The 24,118-nt window shown below is 41.7% G+C and overlaps 1 protein-coding gene across 1 annotated transcript in view; it reads right to left on the bottom strand.

Annotated features, from left to right (window-relative positions):
• Positions 1-23,296, bottom strand: part of map2 (microtubule-associated protein 2) — a 32,849-nt gene extending 9,553 nt beyond the window's left edge. Inside the window, exons 1-13 of the mRNA XM_053439148.1 lie at positions 23,086-23,296; positions 15,504-15,593; positions 15,307-15,381; positions 12,894-13,109; positions 10,774-11,076; positions 6,735-9,695; positions 6,372-6,614; positions 6,085-6,204; positions 5,209-5,270; positions 3,568-3,706; positions 3,005-3,061; positions 2,511-2,818; positions 29-163 (exon numbers count right to left, since the gene is read on the bottom strand). Of these exons, the coding sequence (XP_053295123.1) occupies positions 29-163; positions 2,511-2,818; positions 3,005-3,061; positions 3,568-3,706; positions 5,209-5,270; positions 6,085-6,204; positions 6,372-6,614; positions 6,735-9,695; positions 10,774-11,076; positions 12,894-13,109; positions 15,307-15,381; positions 15,504-15,593; positions 23,086-23,296 (4,920 nt within the window). The remainder of the gene's footprint in view (positions 1-28; positions 164-2,510; positions 2,819-3,004; positions 3,062-3,567; positions 3,707-5,208; positions 5,271-6,084; positions 6,205-6,371; positions 6,615-6,734; positions 9,696-10,773; positions 11,077-12,893; positions 13,110-15,306; positions 15,382-15,503; positions 15,594-23,085) is intronic.
• Positions 23,297-24,118: the final 822 nt, after the last annotated feature.

The following is a 24,118-nucleotide window of genomic DNA, read 5'->3' as shown; positions in this document are numbered from 1 at the left end:
TTTAATAGCTAACAGTTCTGAGGTGTACCAGCAGGTCTTTTGTCCAGGTCACACTCTGTGCCGCTGACACACACAGAGTGACAGAGATGAGACGCAGCAGTGACTTCCAAATCCAAGAAGCCTTGTGTTTGGCCTCTGGCGGCGTATTTTGGTCCGTGTGCTTCTATGAGGACAATGATGGACTGGTCAGTGGCTGAGAGAGGCTCACTACAGGAGCTCCTTGAAATAATACAAACTACCTGGAGCCGCTCAGGGCTACACCATGTCAGGAAAAGTATATAAGAGTCATATGACAATGGTTACTTGTCATGGAAGAAATCTGTGTATTAAGAGGATTTTACCATCTAGAAGGGACTTGTGCTCACAACAAATATTTCTTGTTTTTCCCTGGAGCTTGTTGCATGATACAGCAATATGTTGCTGAAGGATAGTTCAGTCAAAGGGGACACATGAAACGGAAATGGGTTGGCAACCCCCGCGTCTTTATATTCTAGATTTTCAAACTGAGTGAGTGTCAGAATATTTTAGCAGTTATTGTATATGCATCTCACACTGCAGTTTGCAAAAAAACAGCTGTCAAGACAGAGAGAAACATAGTGAGGAGTGGCAGACTGGAGCTTGTTAATTTGAGGATCATCACTGTCCTCACTTGATCAAATGGAAACATTGCAAAATCCTGTCACTGCTCCCATGGAGGTATAAGGATAAATAAACATACTCAATACTGAAGCTAGTATTAAAACTGCTGGGAGACACAGAAATTCTACCCAACCATGGACCAACCACATCCAAAATCCTGTAGCACCTGATGGGCAGCAGTGGATGGTCTACACTGTCACGCAAATATCACATATTCTCAGTGGATAAAATCCCCCACCCCCCAAAAAATGTGATTCCTTCTGCGGGTCGTCATCTTTCTTACCCTCTACACAGCTTTACCTCACAGAGATTTGCATAACAGGAACACCAAGCATCAGTTTCTGTATTGGCACTGATTATGACCCTGCAGCATGCATGCTTGCGCACACAGACATGCAAACATGCACAGAAACTCCACTCTGGCCATTTCTCCTGCAGCTGACAGGGAGGCGTTGGGAGCGCGATCCCTCCCTACTCCTGCTGGCTGCACAGAGCAGAACGCAGAGACTTGGCAAGTCATAAAGATGTCAGCCAAATGCTCAGACTCCTAATCAGGTCATCAGCGGAGGCTTGTAAGAGCTGATGGCTACAGACACATCACTGTTTTCATTACCGCGCTTGCTGTTTTTTAGCGCTGACTTTGTGTTTCAGACTAATGCTGGAGCAAGATATTTGTCAAACTGTGGGATATACTCTCCCAAACAACCTGTTAATGCAGATTCTAGGCAGCAAACGGGAAACTTGATTTGAAGGCTGAAGTGATGGTTTCAGTTCACAGACCAGGGCAGAAAAACTGAAGGAACAAATGCAGCTCACAAATTTGAAATGCAATGCGAGGTCAATGTCAGGTCACTTTTCTGTTTGTTTAAATTTGGAACCTGAGAATGGACAGTTAAAGAACATTTTAAGATATAACATAAGTACACTTTTACTAAAGTAAAGCCTGATATTTAGTCAAACTTTTGCATTGGCTTGGTTCATCTTGTTTTCCTATCTCTAAGGACAGCTTTCTTTTGGCTCGCATCTTATGCAGAGGACAGGAAGTACTTCAACTTAGTATGTGTGACCTCACTTGCTGCAAATGGCTTCCCTTTAGTTGAATTTAGGACAAACACTGGGAGGTTCACTACTGGTCAAACATGAAAGCAGCTAAACGGCAGAGTTGGGAGTCAGATCATTACTTAAATTAGGGCTTTCAATAAGTTCCAGTCTTTGTCTTACACCTTCAAGACCTGGGGAAACTTAACATTAAATGCATTGTAAGTTAAGAAAAGTTGTGCAATATTCATTGTTAAATAGCTTTGAGAGTCGATATTCTTTTCTTCCACCATTATTTCTAAACTCATGAGTCTTTCACTCCGGTGAGTCAGCAGGATAACTGTCGGGCTAAAAGTGGAGAGCAGTAGGTAAAAGACACAAAAGACAGCAAGTGTGAAACAGGTCGGAGAGAAGGAGGCCTGTCAAAGCAGAAGAAAAAGGCAGATGGTGTTAAACACACTTAAATACATTTTGTATTCAAAATGTTACTGTTGGTCTTGTTTTTTAGTTTTTATACATTAAGACGTTGCAGGGTTGTTGTGTTTACCCAATTCTTCTTATTGGTGTTGAACCCTAAGTTGCACTGTGGTTCAAGGAAAGAATCATGGGTCCAGTGCGGTAGGAGACTAGAAAACCTGAGAGGAGGCTGATTGCGCTCTATCTACATATTTCCTGTACTAACATATATAAATATCTCAATGAAGGCATCTATCTATGATCTCATGAAATAACAGACACATAGTAAAGGCAGTAACACAAGCAACATTGCAAAGATGAAAGACAAACATGTAAGAAGAAGCTACAGGTGTTTGGGTGTGGGAGTGAAGCGTCACCTGTCCTCCTTTGGGCTGGTACTTGATATTCTCTGTGGAGCCGATCTTGGACTTGATGTTCTTGAAGTCAGGCAGTGGCTGGTTGATGATGCGAAGCTGCTTGGGTGTGGTTGCGGGTGACTTGGGTGGGGTGCTGACTACTGCCACCTTCCTCTCCTGGGAAATCAAGCTGAGGGAGCGAGGGGTTCCAGGGGTCCTCGATGATGACGAGTAGCTGGGAGGGGTCCCTGGGGTGATGGCTGTGGACCCCGGGGTGCGGGGAGTGGAGTGGCCACTGCGAGCTGAACGCGAGCGCATTGATTCTGCAACTGGTTGGGAGACGTGAGAGGCTTTAAGTTGGACTTGTTTTGTAGAAAGAAATATGCAGTTATCACCCCATCAAAATCTATTACCCACATCCATTTACCAGTTGATTAAGAAGACCTGTAGAAGCTAATACAACCTAATACAACAATCCTGTGTGAATATTATTTGGTAGAGAAAATCCCTTCTACCTGTCATACTTGGGGCTCGTCCTGTCCTGTGCTCTGCCCTCATCTCAGTGCGGAACGCTAAAGAAAGCAAGAAAGGAGAGGGATGAAGTTTGTTTCAAGAACAAAGTAGAAAGAACTGGATATTTTTGATCTTGCTAGCATTTAAATTGCACATGCACACATTTGGATCTGTACTAAAGCAGGTTGTATTTTGATAAAACAAAGACAAATTTAAAGAAGTTTATCTTATATATACAGAATGAATGAAAAACAATACGGCAAGTAATGAAACAGGAAAAAGATGTATGAGCAGAATATCAAATATGTAAATCTATAATTGGACAACTAAAGCTCGGACTTGTTAAAATAATCCAAATTGTATCTGACAAGATGATGTTGCTTTTCACTACAGCACAACATAATACACTCAATGTCTTAATATCAACATTCAAGTCAACATTTGGCGAAATATTGGTTGAATCAGTGATATTTTGACTGATGTTGGAAGTTGGTTCTGTGCTGCCTGATGCCACCTGAACACTGATACTTTGTACAGTGAGTGGATTGGAGGAGCTGCAGCCTACATGTGGGTCTGCGGGGAGCCGTCGAGCCGGAGCTGGTGATGGAGGTGGAACTCTCCTCCTGGTCATGGTGCCCACGGCGACTCAGAATGGAGGTGTGCCGCGGCACAGACTTCTTGTCTGGGCTCCGTGATCCACCATCCTGTTGAGACACACACCAGACAAGAAGGAGATCCTTAGGCCAGTGTGGCTGTGATATATTTTTAATAGGAGGTGAAACAACGGGTTTAGATCCAGAATATATCAAAAAGAAAGTGATTTAAATTTTGTTTTGTTTTTGTTTTTCCCAGGCATAAACTGGCATACATCCGCCTACCTTGGCTATGAGTCAGTGTAATACTGTGGAGCCCTGAGGCTCTGCTGAGGACGGACGAGGTCTGTCTAATAAGGTAGTCACTGTGGATATGGAGGTGGGGATCTTTGTTAGGGGCAAGCGATGGGCATGACACTTGAGATGATGCAACAATGGAGCCTAACGGGCAAGCAGCAGGGCTCCAAAATGCACTGTGAAAATAACACAGTGCTTCTTCTGCACTATCAATGTAAAAGATCTGACGTATTAAAATATAATAAATAAGATATTAGAATCAGATATTATGTGTTTGCCCAAAAAACATGTGAACACGCCATTTTAACAAAAGAAGCATGTTCTTCCATTTAAATGTCAAACAAGTACAGTGTCCATGCAAGATTTCAAGTTGCACTGCATAGTAACAGATTTATTTAAAGACTGTGAAGAGAGTGCAAATCCGTTGTGAAATACAGAGTATGTGGGCTCAGGGTGACACAATACTCTGTAATGACATGACATTTAAGACACAGTAAGTGTCATTACCATGGAGAGGAGCAAAATGGAATCACGACCACATGTCGCCGGAGAAATGTCACAGGGTAATTCAACACCCACTCACAAAAAAACAACCACACTCTAAATGGATCTGTCTCATCTACTTTTGCAAAAAGCCATTAAACAAGGCAACAATGGCAACATTGAACAAAAATCGAAAGTAGAAAACATTTTTTTTATTAAATGCGACGAAAAAGTGCTCATACGGGAATTTTTTTTTTTTCTTGCAGTGATTCTGAATCAGACTTTATGTAATGTGTTTCTCTGAATAGCTGATTAGGTTGCAGGGAAGTCACATGAGAAGAATACACAACAGCTTCTTAATGAATCTTAATTCGAGAGATAATTATTCTGCCTAATTATTGTGGTGCGAAGTGTTTCAGTGTTTACAGTAAAAATGCACAAGGCAAGTTGGAGTGTTTGCGGTTCCATATGGGGACCAGGAATTAATGGTTTGAAATCAATCTCACCAGAAACGATGAGAGATAACAAGAGAATTGCAGTTTCCTGGTGACGGAGACATCAGAGCTGCTAATGAGAAAGTTAAAGAGATGCTGCTCACTTGTATCCCTGCACTGTATTCCAAAGGCATTCTTCTCATTTCCATGGAGAGGCTCTCACAGGTTAGAGGTTCGATCTTCAAGGTTAATTTGTCTTGGCCGATGTTTATTTATTTGCTCTGACAAAAACCCAACTGGAGTTCAGGCTCTTGGCCAGTAACGATTCAAAATGGTGTTTCTCTGGAGGTTTCTGGTGCCAGAGGTTGAGCCATTGTTGGGCTGGTGTGATTTACTTACTGATGCTCTGTCATGAGACTGTCTTGCAACACTGAGAGGCTGACGGCCGTCTGGTCGGGCTTCTGAGGGACAGAGAGAGAAACAGAATTTCAGGGAAATGGACATAATCTAGGACATGTATACCCCTTAAAGGAAATCTAAAAATATAGACATCCAGCTTTGTAATCCAAAATTTGGCAGTGTAAGCTACATGTCAAATATAATGTTCTAGGGGAACGTGTTGCTGCCCCCTTGAGAGCACTATTCTGAAAAGACTTGGCAAGACATCACACAGAATGGGGGATATTGGGTTATGTAATGCAACCTTTAAAAAAATCTAATTGGGGCCGTGCAGCAGCAGCATGGTGAGCTTTCATCATCCCTGACACAGAATTTTGTCCACCAGGGGAAAATGAAGAGCAAACCGCCTCTGGTACAGAGCAGCATCTTCACAGCACCAGGGCTATATAACATAAAAACGTTGGTTACTAGTTGCCTGGGAAACTGGTTAAAGTGGTGTGGATGTGCATGACCGGAAAAGTCAGAGAGGTTGTGTAGGGTTTGAAAAAAAATACCTCATCCACCATGTCCATGATTATCAAAGAAAGCATTAAACATTTGGAATCATATAAATGAGAAGCCCATTGAGAGAAAGAGAAAAACAACACAAAACAAACACCCAAAGATGAATGAAGTCAAAGAAACAAGTATGATAGTAAATGTTTATTTCAATGGAAAGACAAAAACAAACTGCTTCAACAAATAAAACAAAACAAATATCAAAAAAACAAAATGAAGGTGACAGTGGAGGTAAAATATAACGAAAAGTGGTCTTGTGGTGACTGTCCTGCGGCGCAGAAAGAACCAGTTGTGCGACAGACAAAGGGATTGTGTCACCTGTATGTCTCCTTCTGGGGCAGGAGTGGTGGGTGGGGCGGGTCTCGCGTACTGCTGGTTTCATCAGAGTCCTCTTGGACGGTGATTGAATGTGAGTCAGCTCAGTCTTCCTTATCACAGCTACATGATCAGATAAAACAAGGCCATCGACAGAGACACAACAAGAAGCAGAGAGAGAGACAGATGCTAAACAACAGTAAAATATGGAGTTAAAAAGCCCTGATCCATGAGCTATTGAGATATAACAGACCTCAAGAAAATCAGATGGAAAACCAAACAACAAGAACCTTTTTTCTTCTTGACCTCCTCTCTGGGGATGCAGACAGGTTCCTTGCGGACAGGTTTGCGCTCTGGTGTGGAGATTCTACCTCTAGGGCGCCCTCCTTTGGCCTTCGGTTTGAATAGCTTCTCCTGTTTCTCTTGCTTCTTCTGTTGTGAGTGTTTGCTTGAGACCACACCAGGCGTCTTAACTGGGCTGGGCCCCTTGGACAAGGACTCGATCTGCTCTGTTGCCATGCTCTTATCATCATCTGCAATAAAACAGGACACTATTTAACAATATTAAATGTATTTTTTATTAAAGAAGTAGATGCAAGAGAGGAAAGGGAAGAAAATCTATAGTCAGGCAAAGACAAACAAAGAGATCTCACCTTGAGTGTCAACCCAGGAGCTGTCCAGGATGGAGTCATCCATTGTGGTCTCATCTCTGTCATAGCTTTCTGTCTGTCCCTCTGTCTCGATGGTTTCTGCCTCCTTTTCGAGGAAGGCAGAGGTCTCAGGAACGTCAGCCACCTCCTCTAAACTGGCAGCCTCCATTTCAGCTTCCTGGGCCAACTCCATAGATTCCTCCTCTTCCTCCTCCTCCTCCTCCTCCTCTTGATCTTTCTGGGCAGCGACACAGGTTTCGGCCTCAGGCGGAGCCGAGAAACGAACGCTATGTCCCGCCTCCTCCGCTTCATCAATGGTCTGGACTACAGTGATGAAATCGTCTTCGACTGTCACCACTGATTCAATGGCAGCACGAGTCTCAGAGATCTCCTTCGTGACTGCTGCTCCAGCTGCTGCCCCTGGTTTCTCCAACATGTCCTCCTCTCCTCCCTGTTCCTCCACATCTCCTTTATCACCTGGTTGTGTTGCTATCTCCCCAGGTTTGTCCACAACCTTCTTGTCCATCTCTGCTGCTTTCTCCCTCTCTTCCTTCAATTTCAGTTCCCTTTCAACTTTCTCTTTCTCTTCCTTCTCTTTTAGTTCCCTCTCTTTTTTTTCTCTCGCTTCCTTTTCCCTCACTTCTTTCTCAATTCTTTCTTTTTCTTCTAGATCTTTCCTTTCTCTCTCCATTTTTTCTCTCTCTAGTCGTTCTTGGATCTCCATGTCTTCTTTCTCTTTCCTCTCTCTCTCCTCTTTCTCTTTCTTCTCTTTCTCTAATTTCTCTTTTGCCTCCAGCTCTTTTTGTTCTTTCTCCTTCCTTTCTTTTTCTTCACTCAATATCCGCTCTGCCTCTTTTTTCTCCCTCTCTTCTTTCTCTCTCCTTTCCCTCTCTTCTCTCGCTTTCTTCTCTGCCTCTTCTTTCTCCCTCTCTTCTTTCTCTCTCCTTTCTGTCTCTTCTCTCGCTTTCTTCTCTGCATCTTCTTTCATTTTCTTTTCAGCTTCTTCCCTCTCCTGGTCTTCTTTTACTTTTCTCTCTAACTCTTCATTAGCCTTCTCGTCTTTTGTTACTGGGGACACTGATCTTTTAGGGGAGCCATAAACCTCTCGTTGTTTGAGCTTGGAGGGTGAGAGCACAGGGGAGAGCAGCTTGTCATCTTCGATGTTGCTCTCCACAGATGACGCGGGTGAAGTTTTGACAGGTCTGGCAATTCGGTCCTTGGCCACGCCGGTCAACTGGTACACATCTTCGGCATCCACTTCCTCATAGGCCTCCTGGTGGACCAGCTTCACCTTCTCCCGAAGCTCCTGCAGTTCCCGTTCCTCCTCCATGCTGAGAGGTCTGTCCTCCATCTCCAATTTGCGGATCTGCCTCTCGTAGTCAGCGATCTCGGTTTCTGATGCTGAGCCTTCGCCACTGGCCTGTCGTTCAGTCTCACTCACTGACCTCCCACCTTCTTCTAGAGTCACTGTGACCGTTGGGGTCACAAAAGACTCACTGGGCAGAGGAGACAGTTTCTTCTGCTCACTTACAGATTTAGTCAACTGACCATCCGCAATCTGCTTGTCTTTTTCTTCGGTGGAAACCTTTCTATCTAACTGCTTCTGATCTTTCTCCTCAGTGACCTCTGCAGCTGCTAATTGCTGGGTGCTTTCCTCCAAAGACGAGTCTCTGACTGCAAGCCTCCTTGCCTGTTCAGCCACTTTCTCCTGCAGAACAGAGGGGGTGAAGACCTGTGCAGGAATGTTTGTAGGGCTAAACACATCTGCAGGGGATGGCATGGGCCCTGAATATTCACTGAACACACAATAACCCAACTCCTCAAGCTGGCTGTCACTTCTTATGGGACCAGGACTTTGTTCCCCTGAAATTAGGCTAGCCAGTGGGTCATCAGCGAAGGCAGAGACATCAGCTTGAATTGACTTTCTTCTGATTATTTCTGGGTCATTGTTCTCGGATGCTAGTCTTGAACGGGTACCAGCCAGGTCCAGCATCTCAGGCAAGTCTTGTGCCATCACTGTGCCATTTTTATAAGTATTCTTGTGGAGCTCGGGTGATTCAGGCAACTCTGGTTCAGGGCTAGGTTTTGAATCTAGTTCACTGGTCCTTGGAGGAGATGAGCAATCTGAGGTGATGGAGGCTGCAGTCTCCAGAATCAGAGGAGGCAAGGATGGAGGCTTTTCCACAGAGGGTGTAGTAACTGGGAGGTAGTCTGCTGATTCATCTAGACTTCCACTAGTGAATGACATTATATCTGTGGCCAGTGGGGAGAAGTGCTTGGGTTTGCCTTGGCCACTGTGATCAATTGCTCCAATGGTGATGTTAAGTGAATAACTCCTCTGTTCCAAGGCCAGTTTACCTGGGGAAAGCCTGCATTCATTATTCCTGTCAGGAACTGCAAACACTCCAGTATTTTCTGTCGTACTTGTTTTACTTTCAGATTGATCCTGGGCTCCAGCCAGGGTAGTGTAACTTATCTCCTGAGACCTGGAATCAATTGGACTCTTCTCTTCGCCAGCTCTGCTCAGTTCGTAATAACCTTCACCCTTACTTTGGGGAGCCTTGTCAGCCTCTGTGGCTGATGTTTCAAAATATGCTGACATTCCAGATCTGTCGCTTGCATCTCTTGTTGTGTCTTCTCCTTGAACTTTGATTCCCATTGAACAGAAATCAGAAGGCGCAGCAATGCTGCTGAACTCCATCACCTCCACTGACGGCTGCTTCTCCGACACTGTGATTGGCTCACCATATGTAGGCTGAAGTGTGAGCGGTTTGGCAGATTCTTTGGCTTGGGTTTGAGGTGCAAAGGATGGCATATCCATTGTAGGGCTCTCTGGTACAACTCGTTCCCCAGCAAAGAATCCTTGGACCTGGGGCTCAAAAAACTCCTCTGGGCGCTTCTCTGATCCAATGCTGTCTGGGCTCATGGACCCACTGCCCTGCTGGTCTGAGTCCATCTTCAAAGCTGAAAAGACATCTGTAAGTTGGCTGTTTTCATCAACACATAAATTACTTGCTTTGGCATGCTGCGAGTGGGATTAATATTAAGGCAGGGACTGAAAAAGCAATTATTACAGAAACAGGCAAAGCCGTCCTCAGAAACTTACAACACAATGATACGGCCATCACTGAAGAAGTACGGCGAGTTAATGGAGGTCCACCAATTCACAGATGGATGAGAATATGGCATGGTATGTGACGGAACCGGCATGAGGAGACTGTGATGCTGATTTATGGGAAACAAGCGATGACAGATAGGATGGAAATCCATGTGACTCTTCAAAACATCATAAACAAAAATAAAAAATAGCATTTCTGTCATTCTTTAAAGTGCAATTAAATATCTTTTACCTTGTTCGTATAAAATGCATCGGTGGTCAAAATTATTTGTGAACATCATATCAATTTAAGGTCTTAATTATGGCTTTCAAATGTCATTGCATATTTGAAACAATATCAGCACAAATACAGAAGCGCCTTGATGGAGATGACAGATAAATGCTGCATGCTTTCACCAGCTAACAGTGACAAAAACAAAATAAAGTAACGCACTTGATGAGAACAACTGTAACACAATGAACCTGAGACAGCCAACACAAATTACCCTGCAAATTCTCTACACAGAATTATGATATCAATGTGAGTGATCCATGTTGATGGTTAGAAAAATAGCATAGCACCGGCATACTAGCACCAAGCCATGTCTGGATAGAATGAAAAACCTGTAGGCTTATAGCTTGTAGCAGTTTATCACACCAATATGAAATGCCCGTCCCCAAGATCACAGCAAGAATAAAAAAAATGCAAGCGCAAAGATTACACACAGTAAAACCAGGCTAAGTTAAATATAATGTGACTCTTTTCACCAACAAGCCTGTGTTGCCTTGCAGCCGCAGCAGAGCACAGAGAGGATCACTTGCCATTCCACCTGAATTATAATGCCCATGTTATAAGCTTACGAGTTCCCTTAGACATATCTGGTGCTCTTAAACAGTGGACAATGCTGTAACATGCAGGCAGGGAGTGCAGAGGGCAGGACACACCTTCCTCAGGGCTCTCCTCACCCTCTGCTTCCTCCTCCTCTCTGTCCATAGAGCTTTCTGCAGGAGCACTAATAGCTTCGGATGGCTCCAGGTCTACGTCCTGAGCCTCGTCTATGGCCTCTGCCTGCTCTAAGGGCTCAGCTTGGAGGCTGTCCAGCTCGGGCTCGTCCCCACTCCATTGCTGCTCATCAAGAGCTGCTTCGGACTCTGCTGCCTCTGCACTCTCCTCCTCCTCCTCCTCCTCATCCTCCTCCGCTTCAACCTCCTCCTCGTATTCAGCTGTAAGAGCCTCCATGGTCTCTTCTTATCAAAAACAGGGTGAGAGGGGGACACATTAAGACTACAGGCAACACAGACTTGGGTTATGTGAGAACACAACTTATGACGAGACACTTTCAGCTTGGGAAAAGATGACTAAGTGCTTGCCTGTTCACACATATAGGTACAGTACATTACACATACAGTGTGTTTGTATTTAAATTCTGTATATGCTTGTATGTTTCTTTTTCGGGGGCTTAGTGAAACCCTTGTGAAAGGAATCCATTTATATATACTACATACATTTAAGGTAAGTTCAAACGTGAATGACATTTTTTATTTATTTAGGAAATACATTATCTTCTTTATTTACTGTATGATTAAGACAAATTTAACAATCCTCTCTCCATCTCTTCCACTAGTCAAGTCTTCAATCCAAGTTGACCAAACTCCTTGTTGGCTTGGGTTGTTTATAAATAATGGAAACATAAATAAACTCTTGCAAAAGCACTTCTCAAATCTCTGGGTTTTCAGAATATGCAACTATTAAGAGCTAAGGTCCAGTGAGACTCAAATTCCTGACATAGAATGGACTAGATTTTAACTGTGTTGCTTTACTCTTGAGAATAAAATGTTGCTGGGTATGACATATGTAGATGTTGGTCAAAATAAATATTTCAGCAAGATGATTTTGTCAGCAATGATGAAAAGGTTTGGGGGGGGTTGGAGAGAAAGCCACGATCCAGAATCAGTGTGCATTAACAGTATTTATGCATTATTCAGTTTCAGAGGCAATGGTTTATTCTCGACAACTCTTTGGAATGTGTTTCGTGTACAAATATTTAATATGATGAATATAGGAATTTATATAGTCATTTAGATTTATGCTAATGCTGGTCTATATAAGAACAGCTGCTCATGAGTCAGCTTCTCTCTGTGTAGGCATTGGGAAATGACAGAGGTAATAATGAGGATATTATCGATTGTGATGAACTGTCCAAGCAACACATTTATTATTATAACAATGCATTTAGGGGCTTGAACTGACAGATGGCCAAGTTATGTTATTGTGTAGCCTAAGTGAAAATACACTGAGGAGTTCTGCCTACGTCTTTGGGCCAACAATTTAAAAACAACCATCTTTTTTTCTAGTTTTCAAAAGAGAATAAAATAAATAAATGTAGTTCAGAAGGTTTTATAAAGACTATATGTTGGTTTATGAGCTGGTGAGTATGTGGAGCTGAAAATCTTCCTTGTTGCCACAGTGTCAGAGTAGTTAAAGATGAGTATAGAGGGTTACACGAGGCGCAGGGTAATAAAATGAATGAGGGGTAATAGGAATGAGCTTAAACAGAACTGCGGTAGATGACTGGTAGAGAAATTTGTGCAAAGTGACATTTCTATTAAAGCCACCTGGGCCTTCAATCAAGTCAGAAAAGTTAACCCTGTGCGCCATGTGGTCTGAAAGCAAAGGTGAAGTGTCTTAGGTGAGAGTTTCACAATAAAAGATTGTCCTACTTTAGAGATCTCAATATCATGTGTTTGACTCATCAGCATGGTGACCACAGGTAGCAACAGCTTTGGGTGAAATAAATCATAAAAAAAACTAAATATGACAAAAAACATGAAAGTGCTCAGATTTTGAGCGGACAAACATCACAAGGACACAAACACACACAAAGACCGACGAAGAGACGAACTGACGGACGGAGAGACGGAAGGACGGCACAAAGGAGAAATGGAGGGAGGAGATCAAATCACAGAAGAAGAAGAGGAAATCTGTGTTTAAAAGAGAAAAGGGAGAAAGAAAGAGAGCAGAGATGGAGGGGGGGAAATGGCAAAAGGAACCATGCGTGGTTCACCTTCAATCTGTCTAAAGGCCACAGCCTGCCCTGTGGGGCGAGCGCCCGAGTGCGTCCACTCTGGGCTGAACAATGGGTGATCATAGTACTCCTCGTCGGAGTGGTAGGGGTCGTCCTCGGGCACGGAAACTGAGATGGAGGGGGCGAGGAACTTGCACCTCTCCCGAGAATTTTGGAAGCAGCGGAGAGGGCCCGCCTCCTCCTCATCCCCTACATCTACAAACAAGACAGACACAAGGAGAAGAACTGGAGGGATATCTGGACACAGACTGAAAGAGTGAGAGTGAAGAGGAGGATAAAAGAAAAAAGAAAAGTAGAAGACGACGAGAACAAGCCAAAGAATGTCCACTTTAAAGGTGATTTATCATATAAGCTTTTGCAGATTTATTAGTAAATCATTATTTATTCATAAAGTTTACAATGAAAATTTGTTTTTTATTTTATTTACAAAAATCTAAGATTTATGGCATCTCTGATAAAACATTAAGGGAAAATGCTTTTTTGGAAGTATAGTTTCCTAACAAAGGCACAAGTGTATGTGTTTACTTGTTACATTTTGATTTAGCTCATAAGCTATAGCTGTGGTCTTTGGATTTTTAGCAAGAGTCAAAACAAATACCAAATTCTCTCCTTGATAAATCTTTAAGTGACATTTTAAGTTGGACATTTTTTGGCAGTAAGGGAGATAAAGCTTGAGGAGATAAAAATAACAAAAAAAACAGCAACAAAAACAGAAAGTCACCAGATAGGGGAATGCAAGGAGCAGATAAGTAATGAGTGAGAGCAAGAGAGAAACAGAACACACACAGGACACTGACAAGGACACGATGACAAGCAACTCAAAGATGACCAAGCTTCAGGGACCAGCCATACTCAAAAACCGACAAAGTGAGTAAATCGCACTAATGGAGAAATCTACACAAAAGGTTATTAAAAAACTGTACTTATACTATATAGCAGTAGTTGTAGTAACCAAATAAGTAAAACATGTTTTGCCTTTGCTAGAACACAAACAAACATCTATGTAAAAAAAAAACTCTGGATCCAGTCGAACAGCTGGATACAGTAAAACCATGGCATATCTCAGAAGGTCATCTTAAACAGAACACCACCTCTCAGGCCTGACCATGACCAAGCCTTTCATTACTTGTCCCGTACCGTGTCTATAGATAGAACAACACACCACTAACTGAACCTCTATATCACTCCATCTGGTCAAGAACATAGTTACACCATCCCCTGCATGATTTAACCTTTTATCTAGGATTTGTTACTTCTCATACAGTACAAATGACAGAACAGGCTATTTATAATTAATGCATGGCTGGCCCGACTAAAGATTCTCCTCATAACGTTCCTGCCAAGACTGAGCAGACATTAAAACACAAAGCCCAAACCAACACCCGACCTAACTTTTGGTACAATGTACGACTATATCTTGCAGGTAGCTTCACAAAAACTGTAACAAAGCTTAAATTTGGAAGTCAATAATAAAGAGACAAACTGCATCGCGGTGATAAATAAGATACAGAAGACCCATTCTGTTGAGTTTTTTAACGAGGTACTTTTTGCCATTCAGAGTGTGGCATTCATAATGACGTAAGGCTAGTTGACGTGATGCTTACCTATGTGCTAGTTGGCCTGGTTAGGCTAACTAGCTAAGGCCAACTAGCACTAAGGCGATTCAGTGATTATATACTGCAATTCAACAGAGTGCTTTCCGCCTTACTATTGTTACTATAGACTTCAGCAGCCTATTAGCCAGAAAATGGGTAACTCTGCAAGTAACGTATATATATTTTTAAAGCTACAGCCAAACACATAAATAGAAGACTGCGAGTGGACGATGACAATACAACACTATAATTAGAAGTGCAAAACTTTATAACATCATCCAACTGAAAAAGACAGACAAGGAGAAGTTGGAGGGTTACCAAAATTGGCTGTCATATTAGTGTGTGGGAAGACAGCAAGGTATGGAGGTTAGAAAATGGAAACGGAAGAAGAGGATGGGAAATAAAGACTTTACATAACAGGGTGGACATGTATGTGAGCCCTTCTTTTCTTTTTTAGATAAATGGTGAAGACAATGAAGATACAACGTGTATCTGTCCCAGGTGTACGATGAGGAAGAGGAAGCAGGATTTCAGAATTAATGGATGTTTGAAAAATGGAAATCATTTTCCTGCTTTTGGTAAATCTCATATGTTCATGTTTCTTGTAGAGGTTATCAATGTGCGGTATGTCCCTTAGAGATGGGGCATGTCCTGAGACGAGCTGAAGAGCATAAACAGGGCCAACCCACATCAGTACCCCAATGTGTTGGCGATCGCAAACCTCCAGAAGTTACAGTTATGTAAAGGAAGGAAACTCCTCCATTAGAGACGTACTCCTATAAACACATTGGCCCTACCTTGTTCCAGAGGGCCAAAGGGTTCTGCAGCAGGTGAGGGGGGAGGAGAGGGAGGCAAATTGGTGGTGTCTTCAACTGCAAACAGAAGTAGAGAGTATCGACCTATAAATCAAATACTGCAACTGGCTCTGTGTGAGTGTTTGTGTGTGTGTGTGTGTGTGTGTGTGTGTGTGTGTGTGTGTGTGTGTGTGTCTTACCTGATGGCAGCCTTTGGGTCTCCTGTTCTCCCTTCAGTACTGCCACAGCTTCTGCTGTCACTTCTTGCACAATCCTTGCCGACACTTGCTCTGGCAGAGACATGCACACAAACACAGAGAGACAGACAGGCAGGCACGAACGCAAACACACACACACACACACACAGACACACACACACACACACACACACACACACACACACGCACACACACACGTAGAGAAGTCAATTTTAAAGTTCCAATAAATAATAATGTACTAGAAGCTGGAAAAGTTTTCGAAGACAAGTGGAGCGTTCACCATCGTTGCATTTAAAGCCCTATTTCTGCAGGCCAGATGACAGACTAGTGACTTCCAATCCAAAAGTTTGAAAAAGGAGAAAATCTGAACACCTTAAAAAAAAAAAACTTAAAGGATTTATGTGCCATAGTGATGTTTTACATATAAGTCGGAGGAAGCAACAGCAATATCTTACAAGTAACTCCTTTAAGCTATTAAGTTTGGTTCAAACTGGCTGGAAAAAGATTCCATCAATTTCACAACACTGCATTTTTTTAATCATGTCACTCAGAGCCGGAATAGAAAGCCAGACAGGGGCTGAAATTGTGATTATAACTGCCAGAACGCTCAAGCTGCTGTTGAGGGCTGTCGCCATGGAAACCCATCATCCTTGCAGACTGACTGACCCACAGTTTGTGATAAAGACGTTTCTTTTTAAAACATGTGGTCATTTCTCACAATTTTCACCTAGTAGAGGAAAAATATATTTTATTTGCAAGGATTTAATGTTTCTTCGAACGTTGGATTCACAAAAATGAGGGACCTTACATCTATACAGTAATATCCAATCGGCAGCAGTTCAAAGACTAAAAATACATTTGCTGTGTACTACTGATTCTGCTTTTTGGGACATTTTATGGAGGACAAATTGTCACGGAAATTATATGTTAACAATAATATTATGATAAAAACATTAAAAAAAAATGCATTTATATATTAATCTAGAAGTAAATGGACTAAAATACATATCAAAATTATTTAATATTCAATAAGCAAAAACAGTTACTACATCATTCGAAATACCTAAAACAGCTCACAAATAAATAATTAAAAAGATAGCTTTTTTAATGCAGTTTAAAAAGAGAAGTAAATTGGATTGGAGACACTGGATTTACACATTGTATGAATACGGATTTTAATCGGGCATTGAAAAGGACAATTTTCTTTACCATTTGCATTTCCAATTTTCCGCTGCTTATCCTTTTCCTGCAATAAGGAGAAGCTAAACGATTCAAAAAATCAATTAGCTAATGTGGTCAAAGAAAAACACTTCAAGTTTGCAGATAAATAAAATGCAATGTTGATTTTAGTCTTTTGCAGGAAATTGAAGTAATATTGTGTTTATACCTTTCACATGTATTTCACACTGGATCACGTGTCAATATTTAAAAAGAGGCCGTCAACACAGTCTGACACTTGTGGGCAGCAGGTGTTAAAAGAGGGAGAAGAATGTGGCCAAGCTGAGACCCACAAGCAAACAGTTAGTGACTCTTAAAGACAGAAGTAAACCTGTGGTAATTATGTACACATGCATTTCAATAAAATGCGCCTTTTAACCCCAAAATTTAAACAAAGGAGACAATGTCCAACATCTGTATCTGTCTCTTACATCTCTCTGCCTCAATTACAATACAGTACATGTCAATTAGTTGACACTTTGTCCAAAGGTACTTACAATAAGTGCATTCAACTATGACGGGCCAAACGGGGTTAAGCATCTTGCACCAGGACAATTCTGCATAGGCAGGGATTCAAGCTGCCAACCTTCTGTTTGGAGGACGACCGCTCTATCCCCTCAACCACGACCGACCATTAATACCACTATTAAATCTAAGACCCAGTTTGAGTGTTGTCCAGATATAAGGCGTGCTGCACAGTGCTAATCAAACCTGCGTTCATTTGCATAGTAACTGTGGTTATGTGGGATTGGGCGGCAGTGATGCTTTTACTGCTGCCGGTTTCAGGACATTTATCTGTCCACAATCACCCACACATCAACAAAAGCAAGCTCTCAACAAGGCATACACACACATGCAATTACACACACTTATATACACACTTCTTCCCGAAACACTTAACACATGCAGCCCACTCACCAACTCAAAGCAGCCATTTTCTATTTTCAGCAGCAAAGTGCAGTGTATGTGTTCGGCTTATTTACTGCTTCCAGACTAAACCTTTTCTTCCTGTCCTGGAACATCGATGGTACTGTGGAACACAATCAGTGCGTGTAGCATCCAACGACTAAAAAAAGACGGTAAAGCTGAGACCTGGGGGGAAAACAGCCCTGTGGATTTGTGACTGGTTCCATTTTATGAGTGAGAAAAACACCTCCAAAGTGAGCGATGCTGTGTTAAGGTGGTACATTCTCTGCTTTATGTAACAGTTACTAAATGTTTCCTGAAATATCCTACTAGCTCACTCGATCTGATGAGAGGAGAGTTCAGACATGAGTTTTCACTTCTCTTGTACAGAGCAAAACATACAGAGGCTATTCTAAATATTAGCACAGAACTGAGGAAGTGAAGCTGAAATAATCAAACAGATAACATAACACTGCTAACCAGTTTCAGATGAGGAAGACTGCGGTCTTTAACAATGAAAGGTTTCGCCACCCATACAGAATTCATTCTTGAAAGAAAACTATTGACATTATTAGAAAGGTGAATATAATAGGATTTTTCTAAAAGTACAATAAGTATAATCTCTTACAGACATGCACATAAAGTGACTTTAGGGCACCGCCTTCAAACAGTGATGGGCTTTGTTAACTCTCTCAAACAAATCCCCAGACATGCACAATCACAAAGCAATGGCACTGTAAAAGTGACCTAGGCACATCCACACAGCGAGCAGGCAGTGATGAAAACAAATCCGGTCTAAGCAGTTCTGACATCGCCACTTGCCTTTTATTGGCTTCAACAACAGAATTAACCAAAAGCACAAACGTGCATCTGTACAGAAGATGCATCACATCTGTGGATCTACATCATAGAGACAGAGAATCCCTCACAGCGAAGTAAAAAGTGTGTATTACCTGATTAGAAAGACTGAAGCTGAAAGCACTCTCTCTCTCTGGGCAGAGACTCCGACTGTAAGCCCCAAATCAATGCACCACACACACTCACACACACACACACACACACACATACCCTCACACAGGCACAGTAGGACTGAAAGGGCACAGCGGGAGCAGAAGTGTCGTTTGGTTATGATACAAGCCAGCAACCAAAATGTGTAGCGCCAAAAAGGTTGCCATGGCAACAGACAGCTGGTGGGCCGACGACTTGGGTCCGTATGAAATTCAGATGCCAGCAACACGCCGCGGATGCTTCATCTGAGTCTGTCTTAGCTGGACCTTGTTGCTCTAAATTTTCTGATCCATGACTTAAATGATAGTAAATCTAACATGTGTGAATACAAACATTAATGAAAAAACAAGCAAACCAGATTTTCTCTATTTTCTTTTTTAAAACAAAGACTCCAAGGCATAATCATATTCATTCACTAAATGTGGCCGGAAAGTAAAAATAAAATGAACATGACAGAAAGAGGAATGTCACATCATTTTTAAATTGACTCTTTCATATATTTTTTTAAACGACCACAAGATGCTGCTCGTCAGGAACATCATATAATTATAGATCTCAATCTTATAATTCAAAGATCTGCATGATGGAAACTCCAAAATCCTGATTGTGCGATCTAGTCCATTCAGCTTGGTCACAGCATATAATCCCATTAACATCATATCTGACTTATAATGATACATGTAATCAAGACTATGAAATAATTTAACAACAATTAATGTGTGATGCATTTTGTAATAATGTACTAAATCCTGACAAATTTTTAGATATTTCCTCATAACGTTGCTGTAATTTTCCTATCAAGAACGTTGGATGTGTATACAAACAGATACACAGAAAACTTTGTTTCAGGTTATGGTTTTCACAAGTGCAGACAAACACAAGTTGTATTTAGTGATGTCAATTAAGTCAGTGTAGGTTGAGACTGAAGCAAAAGTTAAGATATCTGTGGCGTTAGAAAGACGTCTCTACCCGAGGCTAGCTCAGGCCTACATCGACCACTTGTAACATAAGAATCCAACAGAAGTGTTGGTGGTTGAGATGCATTATGGGTAATATTGACCTGGGGTTGAAAGAGGGAATAGGAATGTGTGCATTACAAAGAAAACAGTTATTTGCTCTGCTGAATCGTGTTTGATCAACTTCTCTAATACTGTCCCTGCCTAGTCCAACAATGTTTTCGAAGCTACAATTATTTTACATAAAAAGAGACATGTCTATGTAACCTATTTTCTATATCCTTCAACATATGGAGGGATAGGAATTTAACAACAAAGAATCTGGTCCAGGCTTTGCTATATCTCAAATACTACACAAGAGATTGCTTGATAGAAATAAATATTAAAAACAGCTCAATAACTCTACATTTTCTGATGGTTTCTATTAGCTCCCTCTGTTTTTCTTCCTCTCGCCACATCTTTCTGTTGGCCACTCTCAGCATGGCTGACCGGCTTCCTCAACCTCATTTTAAAGAGAAAGTCAAGAGGGTAATTTTGTGCTTCAGTAGTTCTTGTTGTGTCTGAAGTGCTTTTCACGGGGAGAGAAGGTTCACTGAGGGCCAGCATCAGCCCTACTGTCATCCATCCTGTCCCAAATATAACCTCGACCCCCCACCCCCCAGCCTGCCCTGCTCTGGAGCAATGCTAATGTACGCTGACAGGACTCTCTGCAGTCTGACAACGCTTTGGTTACACAGCTGCAGAGAACATGTCATGTCTATACACATGATTAGAAACCATGTTGAGATACACTGGTCGGGCAGGAGGGAGTTAATCTTTTGGACCAATTCATTTAGTTGATTTTGTACTAGTGTGCATCCACCACTTTTTCTGAATAGTGTTTGATTCTAGATACAGCTGAGAGATTTGCTGAAATTGAGGAATATCAGTGACTCTCACTAAATTCCATCATCTCCATCATCAGGCTCAAGCACTTACTTTGGAGTGGGAAGGAAGGTGTTACTACTTCCATGTATTCTTTCTTATTCTCATTTTTTTCTTGTGGCAGACCACTAGGTTTGAATATTACCAGCAGACTTTTCACAGAAAAAATATAATTTGTATTTTCATGTTGTCTGAATAATGACCAGGTTTATTGCTTGATGTGTTTTTAACAAAACACTGATTATATTTTAGAACTGTTCTTCAACTATGACATCTTTATCATGTTCTAATAAAGTCAAGATAATATTATAGATCAAAATTGGTCCTACGTGGGACAACAATAAAGTAAAGCAGAGGCACAACTACCTTCCCATCAGTGGGAAGGTAGTACTATATATACTATATATATATAGTAATACTATAAATTCATGTGTGTCAGTTGCATTTGAATAAAATATCAAACTTGGATAACATGTGATTCCAAATATTATTAATTTCACATGTGGCAAAGATTTGATCTACTTTGTTAGGGCAGAGGTATGGACCTTTTATTTTTCAGAAACCTCAAAGAGACAACTATGACTAATACCCAGTAGACTCATCTTAACCTAATATAAATGTGATGAGAGATAAACAACACACAAAGCTGAACAGGCTGAACTATGACTTGAATAACGTCTATTAATGTAATGTAAGGGTGTAGATATGTCAACTTTCCATAAAGGTGGGATTCCAGACGCACAACAGAAAATAACCAATACCTTTAAAAGACAACATGATGCATGGAGCATAGGATACCATGGAGATAGTTGCTGCTCCCCAAAAGAGCATCACTGTTCACATGAAGGTTGCCAAAGAGCACTTTGACATTTTAATCGTTTGGGAAGAACACACAGTACTATGTATGGTGTATAAAAGGGCACTGGTATAGAGATGGGAGTATCATCCAGGGGAAACTGTATTCCTAAATTTCTTTAGGCACCTAATAGGATAATGTCATGGTGGCTCTTCCCCAGCAGAAGCTCAAAAGAAGCAGAGTCAAAGTAAAACCAAAGAAAATTATTATTTTGGCCCGACCCAGTCAGAGCACAGTGGAATGATTTCAGATAGCAGAAATGTTGAGATACGACTCATTAATTTGATCTCAACAGATCGGTATAACTATAGAATTTGCCAAAATTTTCCTGAAAATAGATGAAATGACAGAATGACAATGCATCACAAAAGAAAGTAATGGTGCCATAAAAATGGCTACATTTCAATGAGCAGCTTCACTTAAAAACACTGTTATCAGCCTTCAAATCTAGCTTTAGTAAAGTCCTAACATTGTGGAAGAGAGATGTTTCATTGGGCTCTTATCATTGCCTGCTTAAGAGCTACAGGGCAAAAAGAACAAAAAACCCTGGCAAAGTAAATTGTAGGGGAGCCGTTGCCATGGTTACACCATTGGTAGATTCTAATTCTTGTTTCCATTGGTGTGAATGAGGATGTGGTGGGGAGCTGAGGGTAGATAGACAGATTTTATGTGTTAATTACAGCACCGCTAATAACAGTATGTGATTGTAGTGAGGACTGAGTATAAGGCCCCTCACAAGAAGACAGAAAAAGAGTACACACACACACACACACAAACACCACGCACACACACACACACACACACACACACACACACACACACACACACACACACACACACACACACACACACACACACACACACACACACACACACACACACACACACACATACACACACAGAACAGCAGACGAACTCTAGTGTGGACTTGTATCTCTGTTATCGAACTGCTGATCTGATTTGTCATGACTTACAAAAGCTATTTCCACAGATTCAAATTACTTTTGACAAAGCCCTTTTTGGTTTACATCAAGATTTCCAAATTAATAATGAGAATAATCTGACCTGAAGATATTCAACCATCTAAACTGTGAGTTTTGCTTGTGCTTGCAACTTGGTTGTCAGAAAGAGGGCCCCTACTTTGTAAATCTTAACACTGCTTTTGAATTTGATCGTCAGACCTCGCCTCTACTGGGTGCCAACTGTCTTTCGGATTTGCATGTTTTACCAGTTTTAATCCACATAGTTATGGGTATACTGCACATTTACATGTCTGCACTTGCCTTACTAGCTTTACAGTAAATCGTGTTGACTTCTTACGGGTGCCTGGGTGGTAAATGGCTTTGAAGTAGCGACCATAAACCACGTCACCTGTCTGTGCCTTGCTCGGGACTTTGCAAGTCGTTCCCCATCTTTCTCTTTTCTGTCGACTCCATGATAAAGGCATTAAATGCTTAAAGTTAAAATCATGCAGTGCACTATCAAATGTATGACTGTTTATGTAAAAATTATGACTCAAAAAACAAGGCCCTCAAATTATATATCCAAACATTTCCAGCTATACTTCACTGATTATAATGTAATGTAACCAATGACCTCTTCACATCTTGATTTTTTTGCAAATCTACTTACATTCAAGTAGATGCCAGGTGAGCCACTGATAAGGTAAAGCAGAGAAATCATGAGAACTTCTTACCGGCAGTTATTGCAGGAGCACCAGTGAGCTCCCCATTGAAACCATTCTCTCTGGCTGAGTAGGAGGATGTGGCCAAGTGGGCGCCACCAGCCTGGCAGGTCCTAAATGCTGAGGAAGGGTAGCCATTGGCTCCGTGAGTGCCAGCGGGCTCCTGTCCTCTTGATGGGTCCCACTGGGGGGCACCGTCTTCTGGCTGTCGACTGTCTGCCATGCTAGTGCTAGCTAGCAGCAGGCGAGGGTGGGTGAGGGATGGGGTCTCTCCTTCTGGCTAAGAGACGGGAAGAAGAGACGGAGGGAGGAGAGAAGGCGAGGCACGATCAGAACATTGGCTTGTTAGTGTTATTCACTGTAATGCAATGGTACAAAGAGGAGACTGAATACCTTGCAGACCAGAGGAGACTCCAGGAAACGCAGCATCAATTACATTCCCAAATCTATTTTTTGTCAGTCAGTCACTCAGTCAGTCTGCTGCACCTCTAGTCAGCTTCCCTGTCAACAACTCTGAAAGCAAAGCTGTGCTTGTGTGAAGGTGCATGTGAGAAATACTGCCCTTGGATGTAGGCGGGCAGGTGACAGCCATTGGAGGAAATTCTATTGATTCGTGAGTGTAATGACTCACACAGCCAGTAGCCAAGGTAGAAATCACAACTGGATAAAAAAATGAACAGCAGACCTCAGATTGCATGACTCAGGGTTGTGAGGATGGTAGGTCGGCTCTGATCAATCTGGCAAGATCCAGTTTGATGTTAGACAAATAGTTTGAATTAGATAGACATTGAGACATATTGTGTAATTTAAGGTTGACATTAAGTCATGTGATTTCTGTGCATCATAATTTTTTCACTGAATCTGTTTCAATTGCACTTTCACCATTTCTCAAAATACGAACTTTCCGACTATCTAACACTCAGGTTTTTTAAATGTGCTTATTGAAAATGTTGAAACTGCTAGATGGAAACACAACTGCTGTCGGGCTACCATGTGTATGAAAACCCATTCTGAGATTTAATGACTGATCAGACACATGTGGAGA

This window comes from Pleuronectes platessa, chromosome 14 (genome assembly GCF_947347685.1).
Source record: "Pleuronectes platessa chromosome 14, fPlePla1.1, whole genome shotgun sequence".
Taxonomy (NCBI): domain Eukaryota; kingdom Metazoa; phylum Chordata; class Actinopteri; order Pleuronectiformes; family Pleuronectidae; genus Pleuronectes; species Pleuronectes platessa.
Note: the sequence above shows the minus strand (reverse complement) of the source record. Positions and strands in the feature narration are given on the sequence as shown.